The sequence below is a fragment of the Ixodes scapularis genome, unplaced genomic scaffold (genome assembly GCF_016920785.2).
Source record: "Ixodes scapularis isolate PalLabHiFi unplaced genomic scaffold, ASM1692078v2 PGA_scaffold6__148_contigs__length_123643588, whole genome shotgun sequence".
In the NCBI taxonomy this organism is placed as follows: domain Eukaryota; kingdom Metazoa; phylum Arthropoda; class Arachnida; order Ixodida; family Ixodidae; genus Ixodes; species Ixodes scapularis.
In genome coordinates, this window is record NW_024609881.1 from 21224222 (window position 1) to 21238383 (window position 14162).

Genomic DNA, 14162 nt, shown 5'->3' on the forward strand with positions numbered 1-14162 from the left:
GGTGTGCTCTTCGAGGCAAGGTCTACCGTAAAATCCTGAATTAACGCCCCCCTTTTCGCCGTAGATAATTGGCCAAAAAAGTGGGGCGGGCGAACTTTCAGTATTTAATAACCAAAATCACAAACAAAAATGGAGTAACGCGTGCGCCAAAGCAGCGTGGGTTTCCCTAGCTCTCATCGCTGAAACCGTCAAACGACACATCGCTTTCGCTATCGAAGATTAAATCGCCTCGTCAATGAGGCTCTCGGGATCCTCGGGTCCATTGGTTACCGAAGCCAAACGGTCGTTGAGCTCGCCGTCCTCGGAACCATCGAGCCTTGTGGATATTCCGTTTGAACGAACTCCGCACGGTATCCTCGGAGGCCCACGCCTGAGCCACCAAGTCCACAACCTCTTGACGCGACGGCTTGCGAAGGTTGCCCTTTGGAGTCACCGAACCGGAAGAACGATGCCCAAATTCCACGCAGCGTGTCCTTGAAGGGCTTCATCCATGAGACGTCCGCGGGTTGCAAAATGGACGTGCAACCGCCCGGTATCAAGACGACGTCAGTGTCTTTTGCGTCGAGCGCTTCTCGGGCCGCCTCTGTCTTGTGTATGGGTGCTTGGTCCAGTATGAGCAGTCTCCTCACGTCGTCGGCGTTCGGGCCCCAAACTCTCCTAGTCCACTCCAGTAGGACGGGAGAGGTCATCCAACCGTTCTTGGAAGAAGTAACTCGTACATTTGCTGCATGTACAAGTATAACATGAAATAACAGTTCGGGCCCCAAACGCACATTACACATGCTACGCCGATGAGTGAAGATATGCGAACTGCCCGATTTTATGGCCGAGCGCCGAAGCACGCGCAAGTGAGTAAGCTTCGGAAAGCCAGCAAGTCACGCGCCAACTACTCGTGCGCTCAAGATGGCGCCGGCCAGAACGGCTACGCCATCTTTCGGAAATGGGGCGATACAAAACAAAACGGGCTGTGGCGTTTTGTCAATGGATGACGCAACAGTCGCTCTATTAAAAAAAAAAAATGCTGTCAGCCTTATTTTTACGTATTTCTAAGGCTTTGTTTCGACATTTATACCCTGAATGGTGATTAATTACAACATACCTGGAATCCTTAGAGAAAAGAGTACTCTGGGGGGAATCCGGCCGGTTGGCTCCTTCAGTACGATCAAAGCAGATAGCTTGATGCCCGCTGCCGTCGCGCACAAGGCCACCGTCATCCCTCGCCGAGCACAGCCGGTGTTGGCGATGCGAATACTCGACTCGCCGACAGCATTGTTGGTTCTCGCAGCAGGGCAATCCATCCGGACCATAGTCTGATCCATGTTGGCTATGTTGTAGTCAGAGTAGTTGTGCTCCAGGCGCAGAGTTGACACAGCCTTTCGGAACACCGTAATTGCTTCAACGTAGTCGGCAGGCAGCTTCTGACTTTCGTTGGTCCCCACCCGCATAGACACATTAAATCGCTTCTTCCAGTTAGCTATGTACTGGCATGACGCTTGAAAGTTTCCTAGGCCCATCTGTTCTGCCAGTTTCCGCGCATGCTCTTGAAGCAGGCGATTGCTGACTGCTCGACCGGCGAATCTCTCAGTCTCCAGGAAGTCCATCAGTGCTTCGTCGATTTCTTCACTAAAAACGGGTCGTCCCCTACCTATTGCTCTCTTCAACTTGTTCGTTCCATGGCATTGTTGTAGAAGTACTTGGTAGCTCGTATTCCATTCCCGTACACGCTTCCAATCAACTTCGAAATGGCGCGCAGTTTTGCTCACGTTAGCTCCATTCTTGCGGTGCCATTCCACGACTTCCACTTTCTTCTGGATGGTATAGCTGGACTTCATCCCGAGTATACACAAGAAACGTCTTCACAGTTTGCTGGTCGAAAGATTTTCTCGGGTTCTCGGGCGATCTGACGACAACCACTAAGTGACCTTCAACGCTTTCCTGATGTCGTTCAATAAGTGACCTTGACCGCTTTCCGGGTTCCTTCCGTTATCTTATCTCCCTTATTGTGTGTGGCCTCTTCTTTTTGTGAAGGGAATCCTAGGCTTTCCAAACCTTCTCCCCTACCCTCCGGCACCTTTCTCAACCTTCGGGCATCGCTATTTTTGGAAGGTGGGCGACCTATCAGTATTCGAGGGAAACACGTGTTCGAACATAAAAGCGGAGTGGGCGATCTATCAAGTGTGGGCGCTATTTCAGGATTTTACGGTAATATGTTTGTAAAAATGCCTTTATCGTTTTCTCTTGATACTACTCTCATCTATGAGGAAGAGACAAACTTGCCATAGCTAATGTGTGACCAGAATTCAATCTTGCCTATTAAAAAGAAAAACATTGGCAGTTTTAACTTTTACATTGTTGTTCCTTTCAGCTGCTGCGGATTTTGGTACTAAAGTAACGACTCGTTCACACCATTGCGACCCCTTACGACCGGTAGTAGTCAAACGCAAGGTAATGAACTGGCCTGAGGTAGTGTGAAGTAACTTTTTCCATGATTTTAGGGGTGAAGCTCCTTAGGGTCTAGCCTTGTCCGTCCGGCATCCATGCTCACATCGATCTTGCTGGTGCTTGTGCTCGTGATAGTGTTCATGAGCTCACGTGCTTGTGTAAGGAAAACAAAAAAGAAGAATTGTTTGCGCAGTTGACAGGATCGAACCTGTGCGGGGAGACCCCAATGGATTTAAAAACAATTACCTCCGACTTGCATAACAATACCAACATTTATCAGACGTTTCGTCTCCTATACGGGAGACATCATCAGTGCGGCCTGGGAACACCCGACTAGCTACCAGAAATCCAACGCTTCTTCTTCCTTTTCTTCATCCGTAGCGCTGGTTCTGCCGACTTCTTCGTTCATGGCATACGGGAGACATTATCATCGTCTGCCCTCGCTTCAATTTCTTTTTACGTCCGTCCTGGATGGTAAATTAAATGACAAGTTATTTCAGGATGTCGGTGTATACGTCGGGGAGGGGGCTGCGGTTAGAATTGCAGGCAGATGGGTCACTGCGAATACACCATGATTCCAGAAATCTTCTGGGGCCCCACCGTTGTTCGCGTGCCAGGGTCACAGCGTTCGCCAGGTCAAAAGTGTGATCAGTCGTCCAACAATAGTCCACCAGTTCAGTTTTTGATCTTGTGGCATGTGTTGCCTTCTCCACGTCTATTTTGTGCTCTTTGAGGCGGGTACTCCGTTTGCGGCCAGTTTCTCCAATGTAACACTTGTCACAGTCCTGACAGTTCACTTTGTATACAACACCACTTTGAGATTCAGGAGGGGTTGGATCTTTTGGCTTCGAAATGAGGTCACATAATTTTATATGGGGTTTGAAAGTTGTTTGTATACCTAGTGGCAGGAGCGACCGGCGAATAGATTCTGAGACGCCTTTTAGATAAGGGATAGTCACCACGCCTGCTTTGTAATTATTAGTCGCTTTTGTTCTTCCCTGCTGCATCTGTTTTTGTGTGTTTTCAATAAAACCTTGTGAATACCCGCACCTCAAAAGGGATCCGATAACAGTCTGAACTTCCGATGCTCGTAAATCTAAATTTGAAGGCAAATGTTCTGATTGGCTAATTAAAGTTTTTACAACGGCTCGCTTATGTTCTACAGGGTGGTGAGAATTGAAACTCAAAAAATTGCCGGTATCACAAGGTTTCCGATACACGGAGGTTTCAATCTGACCGGTGTTCTATGTATTCTTTAAATACTTTAAATTAAAAAACTATACTTTAAATAACGCAAGAACCACCCCGTCGAATCTAAATAAGCACAAACAAGCGGCACTACGGGACCTTAAATCCGACCATTCAATCCTTGTCCTTTCTGCAGATAAAGGAAAGGGCACTGTTGTCATTGACAAAGAGGCTTATTTTCAAAAAATGGATGCCCTCCTCCAGGACACTGCGCATTTTGTAAAGTTAGCACAGGATCCGACTAAAAAATCTGAAAGGGTTGACCACCTACGTGATCTAAAAAAGAAGAACCGACTAAAAAATCTGAAAGGGCTCTGGTTGACCACCTACGTGATCTAAAAAAAGAAGAACCGCTTAAATGACACAATTTACCGCCGCCTTTTTTCTTCCGATGGTTGTACTCCAAAACTTTACGGCCTCCCCAAAATTCACAAACCCGATTGTCCTCTACGACCGATTGTGTCGTTTGTTGGTTCCCCCACGTACAAGCTATCGCAGTATCTAGTAGAGCTGCTTTCTCCCATAACAGGGAATGACAACTTTACAGTTATAAACTCTCGAGAATTTGTTGACCTAATTTGAGGTCATGTTCTGGACAAGGGAGATGTAATGGTCTCGTTTGATGTCATATCTTTGTTCACTAATGTTCCGACCACTCTTGCAGTGGAAGTTGCCGAAACACGCCTACGTAATGACTCCACACTTTCGTCACGGACATCTCTGACAGTTGAGGATATTATTACTCTTTTGCGTTTTTGTCTAAATCAGTCGCATTTCACCTTCCGTGGACAATTCTGTAGTCAGATTGAGGGTTGCCCAATGGGTAGTCCGGTATCTGTGACCTTGGCTAATCTGGTAATGGAACACATAGAGCAGACCGCGTTAGAAGTAAAAGCATGCCCTGTCAAATTCTATCGACGTTACGTAGATGACACTTTCGTTATTTTAAATGAGGATCACGTCGATGACTTCCATGCAACCCTAAACAGCATTGAACCTTCCATACAGTTCACGCGAGAAGTTGAACAAAATAGCACGTTACCTTTTTTGGACGTAACTGTTTGCCGAAGTGACACCGGTCAGATTGAAACCACCGTGTATCGTAAACCTTGTGATACCGGCAATTTTTTGAGTTTCAATTCTCACCACCCTGTAGAACATAAGCGAGCCATTGTAAAAATTTTAATTAGCCAATCAGAACATTTGCTTCAAATTTAGGTTTACGAGCATCGGAAGTTCAGACTGTTATCGGATCCCTTTTGAGGCGCGGGTATTCACAAGGTTTTATTGAAAACAGACGTAAACAGATGCAGCAGGGAAGAACAAAAGCGACTAATAATTACAAAGCAGGCGTGGTGACTATCCCTTATCTAAAAGGCATCTCAGAATCTATTCGCCGGTCCCTCCTGCCACTAGGTATACAAACAACTTTCAAACCCCATATAAAATTACGTGACCTCATTTCGAAGCCAAAAGATCCAACCCCTCCTGAATCTCAAAGTGGTGTTGTATACAAAGTAAACTGTCAGGACTGTGACAAGTGTTACATCGGAGAAACTGGCCGCAAACGGAGTACCCGCCTCAAAGAGCACAATAGAGACGTGGAGAAGGCAACACATGCCACAAGATCAAAAACTGAACTGGTGGACCATTGTTGGACGACTGGTCACACTTTTGACCTGGTGAACGCTGTGACCCTGGCACGCGAACAACGGTGGGGCCCCAGAAGATTTCTGAAATCATGATGTATTCGCAGTGACCCATCTGCCTGCAATTCTAACCGCGGCCCCCTCCCCGTCGTATACACCGACATGCTGAAATAACTTGTCATTTAATTTACCATCCAGGACGGACGTAAAAAGAAATTGAAGCGAGGGCAGACGATGATAATGTCTCCCGTATGCCATCAACGAAGAAGTCGGCAGAACCAGCGCTACGGATGAAGAGAAGGAAGAAGAAGCGTTGGATTTCTGGTAGCTAGTCGGGTGTTCCCAGGCCGCACTGATGATGTCTCCCGTATAGGAGACGAAACGTCTGATAAATGTTGGTATTGTTATGCAAGTCAGAGGTAATTGTTTTTAATCATGAATCCCGGCTTTTGGAACATTTTTGCACCCAATGGATTTCTAGTCCATCGCCTTAACCACTCGGCCCCGACTGCGAGACAAGTAGGGGGCTCCGAGATGTGGTTTAACTCAAGAGCTGGGGATGTCATGGATGCAACGTTGCATGTAGCCGCTCTACGTCTATACAGGAGAGGGCGCTACGGTCAAGTGTGTATATAATCGCATTAAACTTTGCATGTATTGGCTCAACGTTTGTAGATGAGAGGGCACTGCAGTCAAATGCTCAAATGCTTACCTTTATGACCATGTTCCATACCACACATTCTCTTTCTGAAATGGATAAAAACGAACGAAAGGCTCGGCATGCTGCGGCTCACCGTCTACGCAGACAAGCACCACCAAAGCTTCGCCCCAATCAACATCATTCACCACGTGGAGATGCGGTCATTTTTTCTTTTGACGTTCTCCACCACGCTAAGACCTCATTCTAGCAGTTGCCTCGGTGTGGGACTGATATTCGAGTGTGTGTGCGTGTGTCGCAACACTTCCTGCTACGGGTTGGGACGTTGCTAGTTGAATCCCTCACACTCCTCAGCATGTTTTGCTATAAATTGGCACTGTTCCTATTCTGAATACAGTGTAATCTCTTTCGGGACTGCATTGATGAAAGTTGTGGAAAATTTGAAACTGACTAGCATGCTCATACTCGTAAGTGTTTTTGCCTTCCTTCTTTGTACTGGCATCTTCGCAATCATGTATTTATATGACACCTGCTTTAAGATGTCACTTTATATTGTGTTAGGTGTGCCCAGTACACTCTTGCTCTGTCTTCATGCTCCTGGTAGTTGTTTTCATGTTGCCTGGCTGTCTGCATCAGAATTTTCAGACCTTAGGTGTCCTTGTATGCTGAAAAATTCCTCTTGCTTGTTTTTGTGTAACACAGGTTAGTAGTTTGTTTCTCTGCTTCACTGATGGCTAACATTTTTATATTTTTGATTAGAATAAGGAGGGTTGGTGAAGCCAAGACTCAATAAATACTAGCTCGGTCACGAATTTGCTTTGGTTACAGGGTCCTTCGAATTGTCGCTCGAAGTGTATTTATTTTTGCGTAGTGTAATTTATTTCAAAGCCTATCTTTATTGCAACGATTTGTTTTTCTTTTTACTTTTATGTCGTTTGGTTTTAAGAAAATCTGGGGATGATAAATATGTATTCAGACTTTTGCTTCTTTGTCTCTCAGAAATAAAGGTCAACAGTCAAGTTTCTGCTGTGTTATTATCTTTTTCATCTGCCATTGGATATCTTAGCTGAAGCAAATGTGTCGTGGGCAGAGTAGCTCTTTAGAAAGTTCCCACTTTGCCATCCTATTTGGTGCTGGGATCTCGCTGTAGCAGTTAAGAGAGTGGCGGCTTCGGGTGGCGGTTCTGACAATAGCCCAATTCCTGCCCTCCACGAGGTTTACGTATGAGGAGACGTCATGCTTTCAATACGGTTGTTTAATGCATGTGAAGACATCGGGCTGCATTCTCTGATGGTATTGAAAAGAGACTTGGGAATCTAGGAGAACTGTGTGCTGATTTTATTGGGCTGATACTCCTCAGCACAGGCGTGTTTGTAATTGCACATACCGTAAAATCCTGAAATAGCGCCCACACTCGATAGATCGCCCACTCCGCTTTTATGTTCGAACACGTGTTTCCCTCGAATACTGATAGGTCGCCCACCTTCCAAAAATAGCGATGCCCGAAGGTTGAGAAAGGTGCCGGAGGGTAGGGGAGAAGGTTTGGAAAGCCTAGGATTCCCTTCACAAAAAGAAGAGGCCACACACAATAAGGGAGATAAGATAACGGAAGGAACCCGGAAAGCGGTCAAGGTCACTTATTGAACGACATCAGGAAAGCGTTGAAGGTCACTTAGTGGTTGTCGTCAGATCGCCAGAGAACCCCAGAAAATCTTTCGACCAGCAAACTGTGAAGACGTTTCTTGTGTATACTCGGGATGAGGTCCAGCTATACCATCCAGAAGAAAGTGGAAGTCGTGGAATGGCACCGCAAGAACGGAGCTAACGTGAGCAAGACTGCGCGCCATTTCGAAGTTGACCGGAAGCGTGTACGGGAATGGAATACGAGCTACCAAGTACTTCTACAACAATGCCATGGAACGAACAAGTTGAAGAGAGCAATAGGTAGGGGACGACCCGTTTTTAGTGAAGAAATCGACGAAGCACTGATGGACTTCCTGGAGACTGAGAGATTCGCCGGTCGAACAGTCAGCAATCGCCTGCTTCAAGAGCATGCGCGGAAACTGGCAGAACAGATGGGCCTAGGAAACTTTCAAGCGTCATGCCAGTACATAGCTAACTGGAAGAAGCGATTTAATGTGTCTATGCGGGTGGGGACCAACGAAAGTCAGAAGCTGCCTGCCGACTACGTTGAAGCAATTACGGTGTTCCGAAAGGCTGTGTCAACTCTGCGCCTGGAGCACAACTACTCTGACTACAACATAGCCAACATGGATCAGACTATGGTCCGGATGGATTGCCCTGCTGCGAGAACCAACAATGCTGTCGGCGAGTCGAGTATTCGCATCGCCAACACCGGCTGTGCTCGGCGAGGGATGACGGTGGCCTTGTGCGCGACGGCAGCGGGCATCAAGCTACCTGCTTTGATCGTACTGAAGGAGCCAACCGGCCGGATTCCCCCCAGAGTACTCTTTTCTCTAAGGATTCCAGGTATGTTGTAATTAATCACCATTCAGGGTATAAATGTCGAAACAAAGCCTTAGAAATACGTAAAAATAAGGCTGACAGCATTTTTTTTTTTTAATAGAGCGACTGTTGCGTCATCCATTGACAAAACGCCACAGCCCGTTTTGTTTTGTATCGCCCCATTTCCGAAAGATGGCGTAGCCGTTCTGGCCGGCGCCATCTTGAGCGCACGAGTAGTTGGCGCGTGACTTGCTGGCTTTCCGAAGCTTACTCACTTGCGCGTGCTTCGGCGCTCGGCCATAAAATCGGGCAGTTCGCATATCTTCACTCATCGGCGTAGCATGTGTAATGTGCGTTTGGGGCCCGAACTGTTATTTCATGTTATACTTGTACTTGCAGCAAATGTACGAGTTACTTCTTCCAAGAACGGTTGGATGACCTCTCCCGTCCTACTGGAGTGGACTAGGAGAGTTTGGGGCCCGAACGCCGACGACGTGAGGAGACTGCTCATACTGGACCAAGCACCCATACACAAGACAGAGGCGGCCCGAGAAGCGCTCGACGCAAAAGACACTGACGTCGTCTTGATACCGGGCGGTTGCACGTCCATTTTGCAACCCGCGGACGTCTCATGGATGAAGCCCTTCAAAAACGCGCTGCGTGGAATTTGGGCATCGTTCTTCCGGTTCGGTGACTCCAAAGGGCAACCTTCGCAAGCCGTCGCGTCAAGAGGTTGTGGACTTGGTGGCTCAGGCGTGGGCCTCCGAGGATACCGTGCGGAGTTCGTTCAAACGGAATATCCACAAGGCTCGATGGTTCCGAGGACGGCGAGCTCAACGACCGTTTGGCTTCGGTAACCAATGGACCCGAGGATCCCGAGAGCCTCATTGACGAGGCGATTTAATCTTCGATAGCGAAAGCGATGTGTCGTTTGACGGTTTCAGCGATGAGAGCTAGGGAAACCCACGCTGCTTTGGCGCACGCGTTACTCCATTTTTGTTTGTGATTTTGGTTATTAAATACTGAAAGTTCGCCCGCCCCACTTTTTTGGCCAATTATCTACGGCGAAAAGGGGGGCGTTAATTCAGGATTTTACGGTAGTTTAACAACAGTTGTTTCTTTTCCGCCATCACTATCACTTGTTTTACCTCAATATTTTGTTGCACCAGACACTTGTTTCTTGGGGCTGTAGCTGTGGCTCCTGGCTCTACTAACTAGAATTTATAGATTTGATGTCCTCGTAGAAGTTGCAGTGTTTCTTGTTCGCTTTCTTAGCTTCAGGAACACGGCAGCTAGTTTATGGTTACAGGGCATCTGGGAAATGACAACAGATGCAGGTACAAAGTCTGATGGCAGAGTTTTAGTTGTTTGCAGTTTGTGCCGTGTTGAAAGCGTTGGGCCCACCCTGGATTTGCGGAAGCCGAGAAAGACATGTAGGAACGCTGACGAAATGAGAACGTCGGCGGTTGTCTTTGGAACGTCCAGCCCCCAGCATGCGCTGCATGTCTTCCGGCGTGCTTCGGCAACGTGTGTGGAAGGAAAGGACTAGAACCGCTTCGTACCGCTCGCATCCATTTATCCCAGAACGACAGATTCCCCGGGTGTGCTGGCCCACGAGCTCGTGCTCTTATGGGCTCTCGTCTTCTTCTAATATTCAACTGTGTGCGCGTTCGAGATCCATTAGACTCCAAAGCATTCCCGAACCTGTGCGCCAAGAAACGGAGACAGAGGAGGACACGAGAATGGGCGGGGACGTCAGAACACCGAGCTCTGATCATCGAGTTATGATAATGGACGCTAGAGGTCCAACCGGCGCTAGTGTGCTGTCGCAAATTAAAGCAGACGGCAACCAGTCAAAAATTGACATCCGGTAATGCATTTCTGTGGGAAAAAGTGAGTGCATTTTCTTCCTGGGCTCGGCTACAAGAGCAAATATCTGTAATAATTCCTGCGTACTAGGTAGCTTAGAACACTTCTCAGTCAAGGAGACGAAATAATTGGTCATTTGCGGCATTTTTCGAATTCATCGTGTTAAAATGGGTGCTTAAACGGTTTTGTACATGTATTTATATGCACTGTCGGACACTGCTGGTGCGAATACGACGTCGACGGTTCCAGCATGGGGGACATATGTGCCTGTCATAGATTCGTGGGGACGTCGTGTCATAAATAATGAGAATGATACCGATTGCTTTGAGAATTGTTTACACAAAGAAATGATAAAGAAAAATATTTACAGCAACGGTATTAGTAAAGGTTCTACCAAAATATTTATAATAATAATAATAATAATAATAATAATCTTTATTTGCTCAGGACAGCCGCGGCACCGCAGAAAGGCAACAGCCCGGGAGGCCCGCGGTGCCGCGTTTAGTGAAGGGGATTATGTGATGATCTAATGTACAAGATGAAAGTGCTTATGATTAGGATATGTGCGTTAGGCCTAATAGCATTCTTCGCGGTTGTGGTCTTCGCGGTGCTGCCATTGGTTGCTTACTTCTAGCAGGCCGGTCTCAAACACCTGGAGTGGGCTCCTCGCGTGTCCGACTTGCATAGTAGCCGGCCGAATTACCGGCAACGCAGGGAATCCATCACCCCTGCGGGCGGGCTCCAGGGGTTGGCGCCAGTGTTGGCCGAGCGGCGGTCTTTACGAAAGCGGGCCTTGGAGCTAGTTATAGTAGCGTTATCAGTAGACGTGACACAGGCGGCTTCCACGGATCTTAATGTCAACAGAAAAAATGTTTGTCATGCGTCAGGCCTTGGAAGTGTACTATCATTTTGACGGTGATGATGGCTGAGCGGGTGACGGGTCCCCGAGTTCTCCCTGTTTCCACAAGGCCGGGAACTCGGGGACCCGTCACCCGCTCAGCCATCATCACCGTCGAAATGATAGAACACTTCCAAGGCCTGACGCATGACAAACATTTTTTTTGTTGACATTAATATCCGTGGAAGCCGCATGTGTAACGTCTGCTGATACCGCTAGCATAAATATTTTTGTAGAACCTTTACTAATACCGTTGCTGTAAATATTGTTCTTTATCTCTTCTTTGTGTAAACAATTCTCAAAGCAAACGGTTTCGTTCCCATTATTTATCACGACATCCCCATGAACCTATGACAGTGCCAAACAAACGAAGGACATCTAGAAAACCAAGACAGACGGCAAGAACTACGCAGTAGCACTGGATCAGTAGCTCCCTGTGTGGATGCTTGTTCTATGTTAGAAACATCACCTGCATGCTCGAAATCTTTGAGAACAATGTGTAATAAAAACTGCCAGGCATGGAAAGAAAAAAAAGACAAACCTTTCATAGCCCACATACTTTATTCTTTATGTTTTTCATGTTTTTAACAGCTCGTAAAGATGCAAGACGAGGTTATTTTCATGTAGTGACAGGACAGGCATATTAGCAATATATAAGCATTGCCGGAATTCTGGCGTAGCTTGAACACTCACTATATTCCTTTGGATTGTTATTTTCTTAGAATCGACGCTTGTTTTGACACAACTGCTGTAAAACACAGGTTTGGGCCTGAAATATAGCGAATTTAAGATTGTTCACTGATCAAGAACAATGCAGTAACTAAAGCAATTGCACTTTTAAATTGTTAATAAAGGTACATACTATTCGATACAGAGTAAATAACCAATTTCCGGCGAAGAGACAAAATGCACGTGCGTTTTCCCATAGGAATGCACAGGAGCATCGCAAATGTAGGCTGGTAGCTGTTTGCTTCAATTTGCATCGCGGAAGTCGCATAGACTATAGTGCCAGTTGAACCTCTAGCATACATTATAACTCTACGGCTCTGATTTGGTTTGATTAGTGCCTAAAGCTAGCAGCCTTAAAGGCTGACGACCAGACCTGAGATTCTACAGGGAAGAAGATACTCCTCACCATCGGGGAGCAGGAAACAGGCAATGGTGGACAGTGTAGAAAGTGGGAGAGGAGGAAGCGAGGGTCTTTCTTGATCCCGTGGAATATGGTGCCCAGTTCTGCAGCAGTCACCTGCGCTAGAAGTCGCTGGAGCAAAAAGCTTTGTGAGCGTAGCCGACTGTTTCGAGGCGAGGTGTTTCTGCTTATGTTTCTGCGCTGATGTGTGATGGGGGGGGGGGGGGGGGGGGGGGGGCTTGACAGCGCTGATGCCCTCAAATTTCAGTGTAAACATTTTTCCCGCATCAAGTACACCCTGCGGCTGTGGCATCATTGTCCATGGACAGGAGCCAACTCTCGTACTTTGATTGAGATCTCCAATCTTTCCGAAACACGCACCAACGTCATTTTTGCTGTTTACAAGGCGGAGAATTCGCGCTCGGGGTGCAGACAAAGGAAGCACGTAACCACTGACGCTGATTTTTGCTCTATTCCAATGATCAGTAGACTTGAAGGAATCTTGCTTCCAGTTTTTATGGGCACAAGGTAGAAACTGGTTGACAAAAGCGTAAGAGCTTTGGTGATTGATGTCAGGAATGCCTCTGTACAAACCAATCGCTTTGCTTCACATGGTACTGCCTTCCAGGACGCAATCTGTAACAGGAGGTGTAACAGAACACAAGTAGCTTTGCCCTTATTTCCACCTCAAACCCAACATATGTTTAACGCCCCTTGGGAAAAAAGACACATCTCTCAGCACGTAATTAATTTATGGCAGGCATTTAAGAATAGATGGAAAGCAAGCCAGAACATAGCAGCGCAGATCGATGCTCTGAAAGAGTGCCAGAAAAGCGAAAATGCCGGCGTCTTTCTTTGATCCTCTGCAATGGCTCCACTGACAGTGTACAGTAGTCCAGAAAATGTGTCGGCACTCATTGTGCCACTCCTATTTTGCACACTCTCTGTCACTTTGGAATGCACACAGACCACTCGGTGGCCGAGTGGGCTAGCGCACATCAGCTCGGAGCACGTGGAGCGAAAGCTCGCGCTGCAGAACCCAGGAGACTGGGTTCAATCCCCGCCCCTGCCCGTTTAGATCTGGATGAACATCGTACCGGCGTGCGGTCGTGTATCACTACTGTGTGATGCACGTTAAAGACCCCAGGCTAGCGGTTGTACTGCAGTGGCTAAACTGCTCATCTACAGCTGGGAGACTCGTCGCCCTTGGAGGCAGACCAAGTTCTAGGCTGTATAAACATACACACAACCCAATTTTTTTTTCAAGTAACCACGGCTAGGAGAGTTGCGCTTTCCTTCTTAGACATCGTCGGCGCATGTCTGGCTCTTGGCACTCAAGCAATTGACTTTGAATATCACCTTATGCTCTCACAAAACTTTCCAAGGAACAAAAAGCAAAAAAAAAAAAGGGAATGGAGGTGCGAAGGGAAAAGAAGGTCTAGTAGAAAGCACATACGCCGATAATGTTACTGGACTAGCGATAGCGCCGTGCATCATTGTCAAAACCAGAACCTCCTATAAGGCACATCAATAGCCTCAGCTATCAGGATGGCACGTAATTATTTTAAGGCAGCATCTGGAAACAACTGGAAAGAAAGTCTGAAAATATCTTTCGAAAGAATACAAAGAAACAAGAATGTTGGTGTGCTCTTTTGATCGTACGATGGCTCCACTCCAGCAGTGCATGCTAGCAGGAACAATGTGCAGATTCCACTTTGCCTATTCTCTGTCACTTTGGGACATAGGCAGCCTACAAAGTGGCAACAGCTGCCAAAGACGCCCATTTCTTCCTAGACTTTGTCG

General features: G+C 47.0%; 2 protein-coding genes across 2 annotated transcripts; one reads left to right on the plus strand and one right to left on the minus strand.

Moving 5' to 3' along the window:
• Positions 1-1013: 1013 nt before the first annotated feature.
• LOC120847409 lies at positions 1014-1832 on the minus strand. Its single transcript, XM_040219147.3, has one exon. The coding sequence runs from the start codon at positions 1830-1832 to the stop codon at positions 1089-1091; it is 744 nt and encodes a 247-aa protein (XP_040075081.1). The 3' UTR covers positions 1014-1088.
• A 5870-nt stretch (positions 1833-7702) lies between these two features.
• Positions 7703-8573, plus strand: LOC120847408. Its single transcript, XM_040219146.3, has one exon. The coding sequence runs from the start codon at positions 7755-7757 to the stop codon at positions 8496-8498; it is 744 nt and encodes a 247-aa protein (XP_040075080.1). The 5' UTR covers positions 7703-7754; the 3' UTR covers positions 8499-8573.
• The last annotated feature ends 5589 nt before the right edge of the window (positions 8574-14162 follow it).

Coding starts and splice junctions, on each gene's coding strand:
- LOC120847409 (XM_040219147.3), bottom strand. CDS start 1,832: ATGAAGTCCAGCTATACCATCCAGAAGAAAGTGGAAGTCGTGGAATGG.
- LOC120847408 (XM_040219146.3), top strand. CDS start 7,755: ATGAGGTCCAGCTATACCATCCAGAAGAAAGTGGAAGTCGTGGAATGG.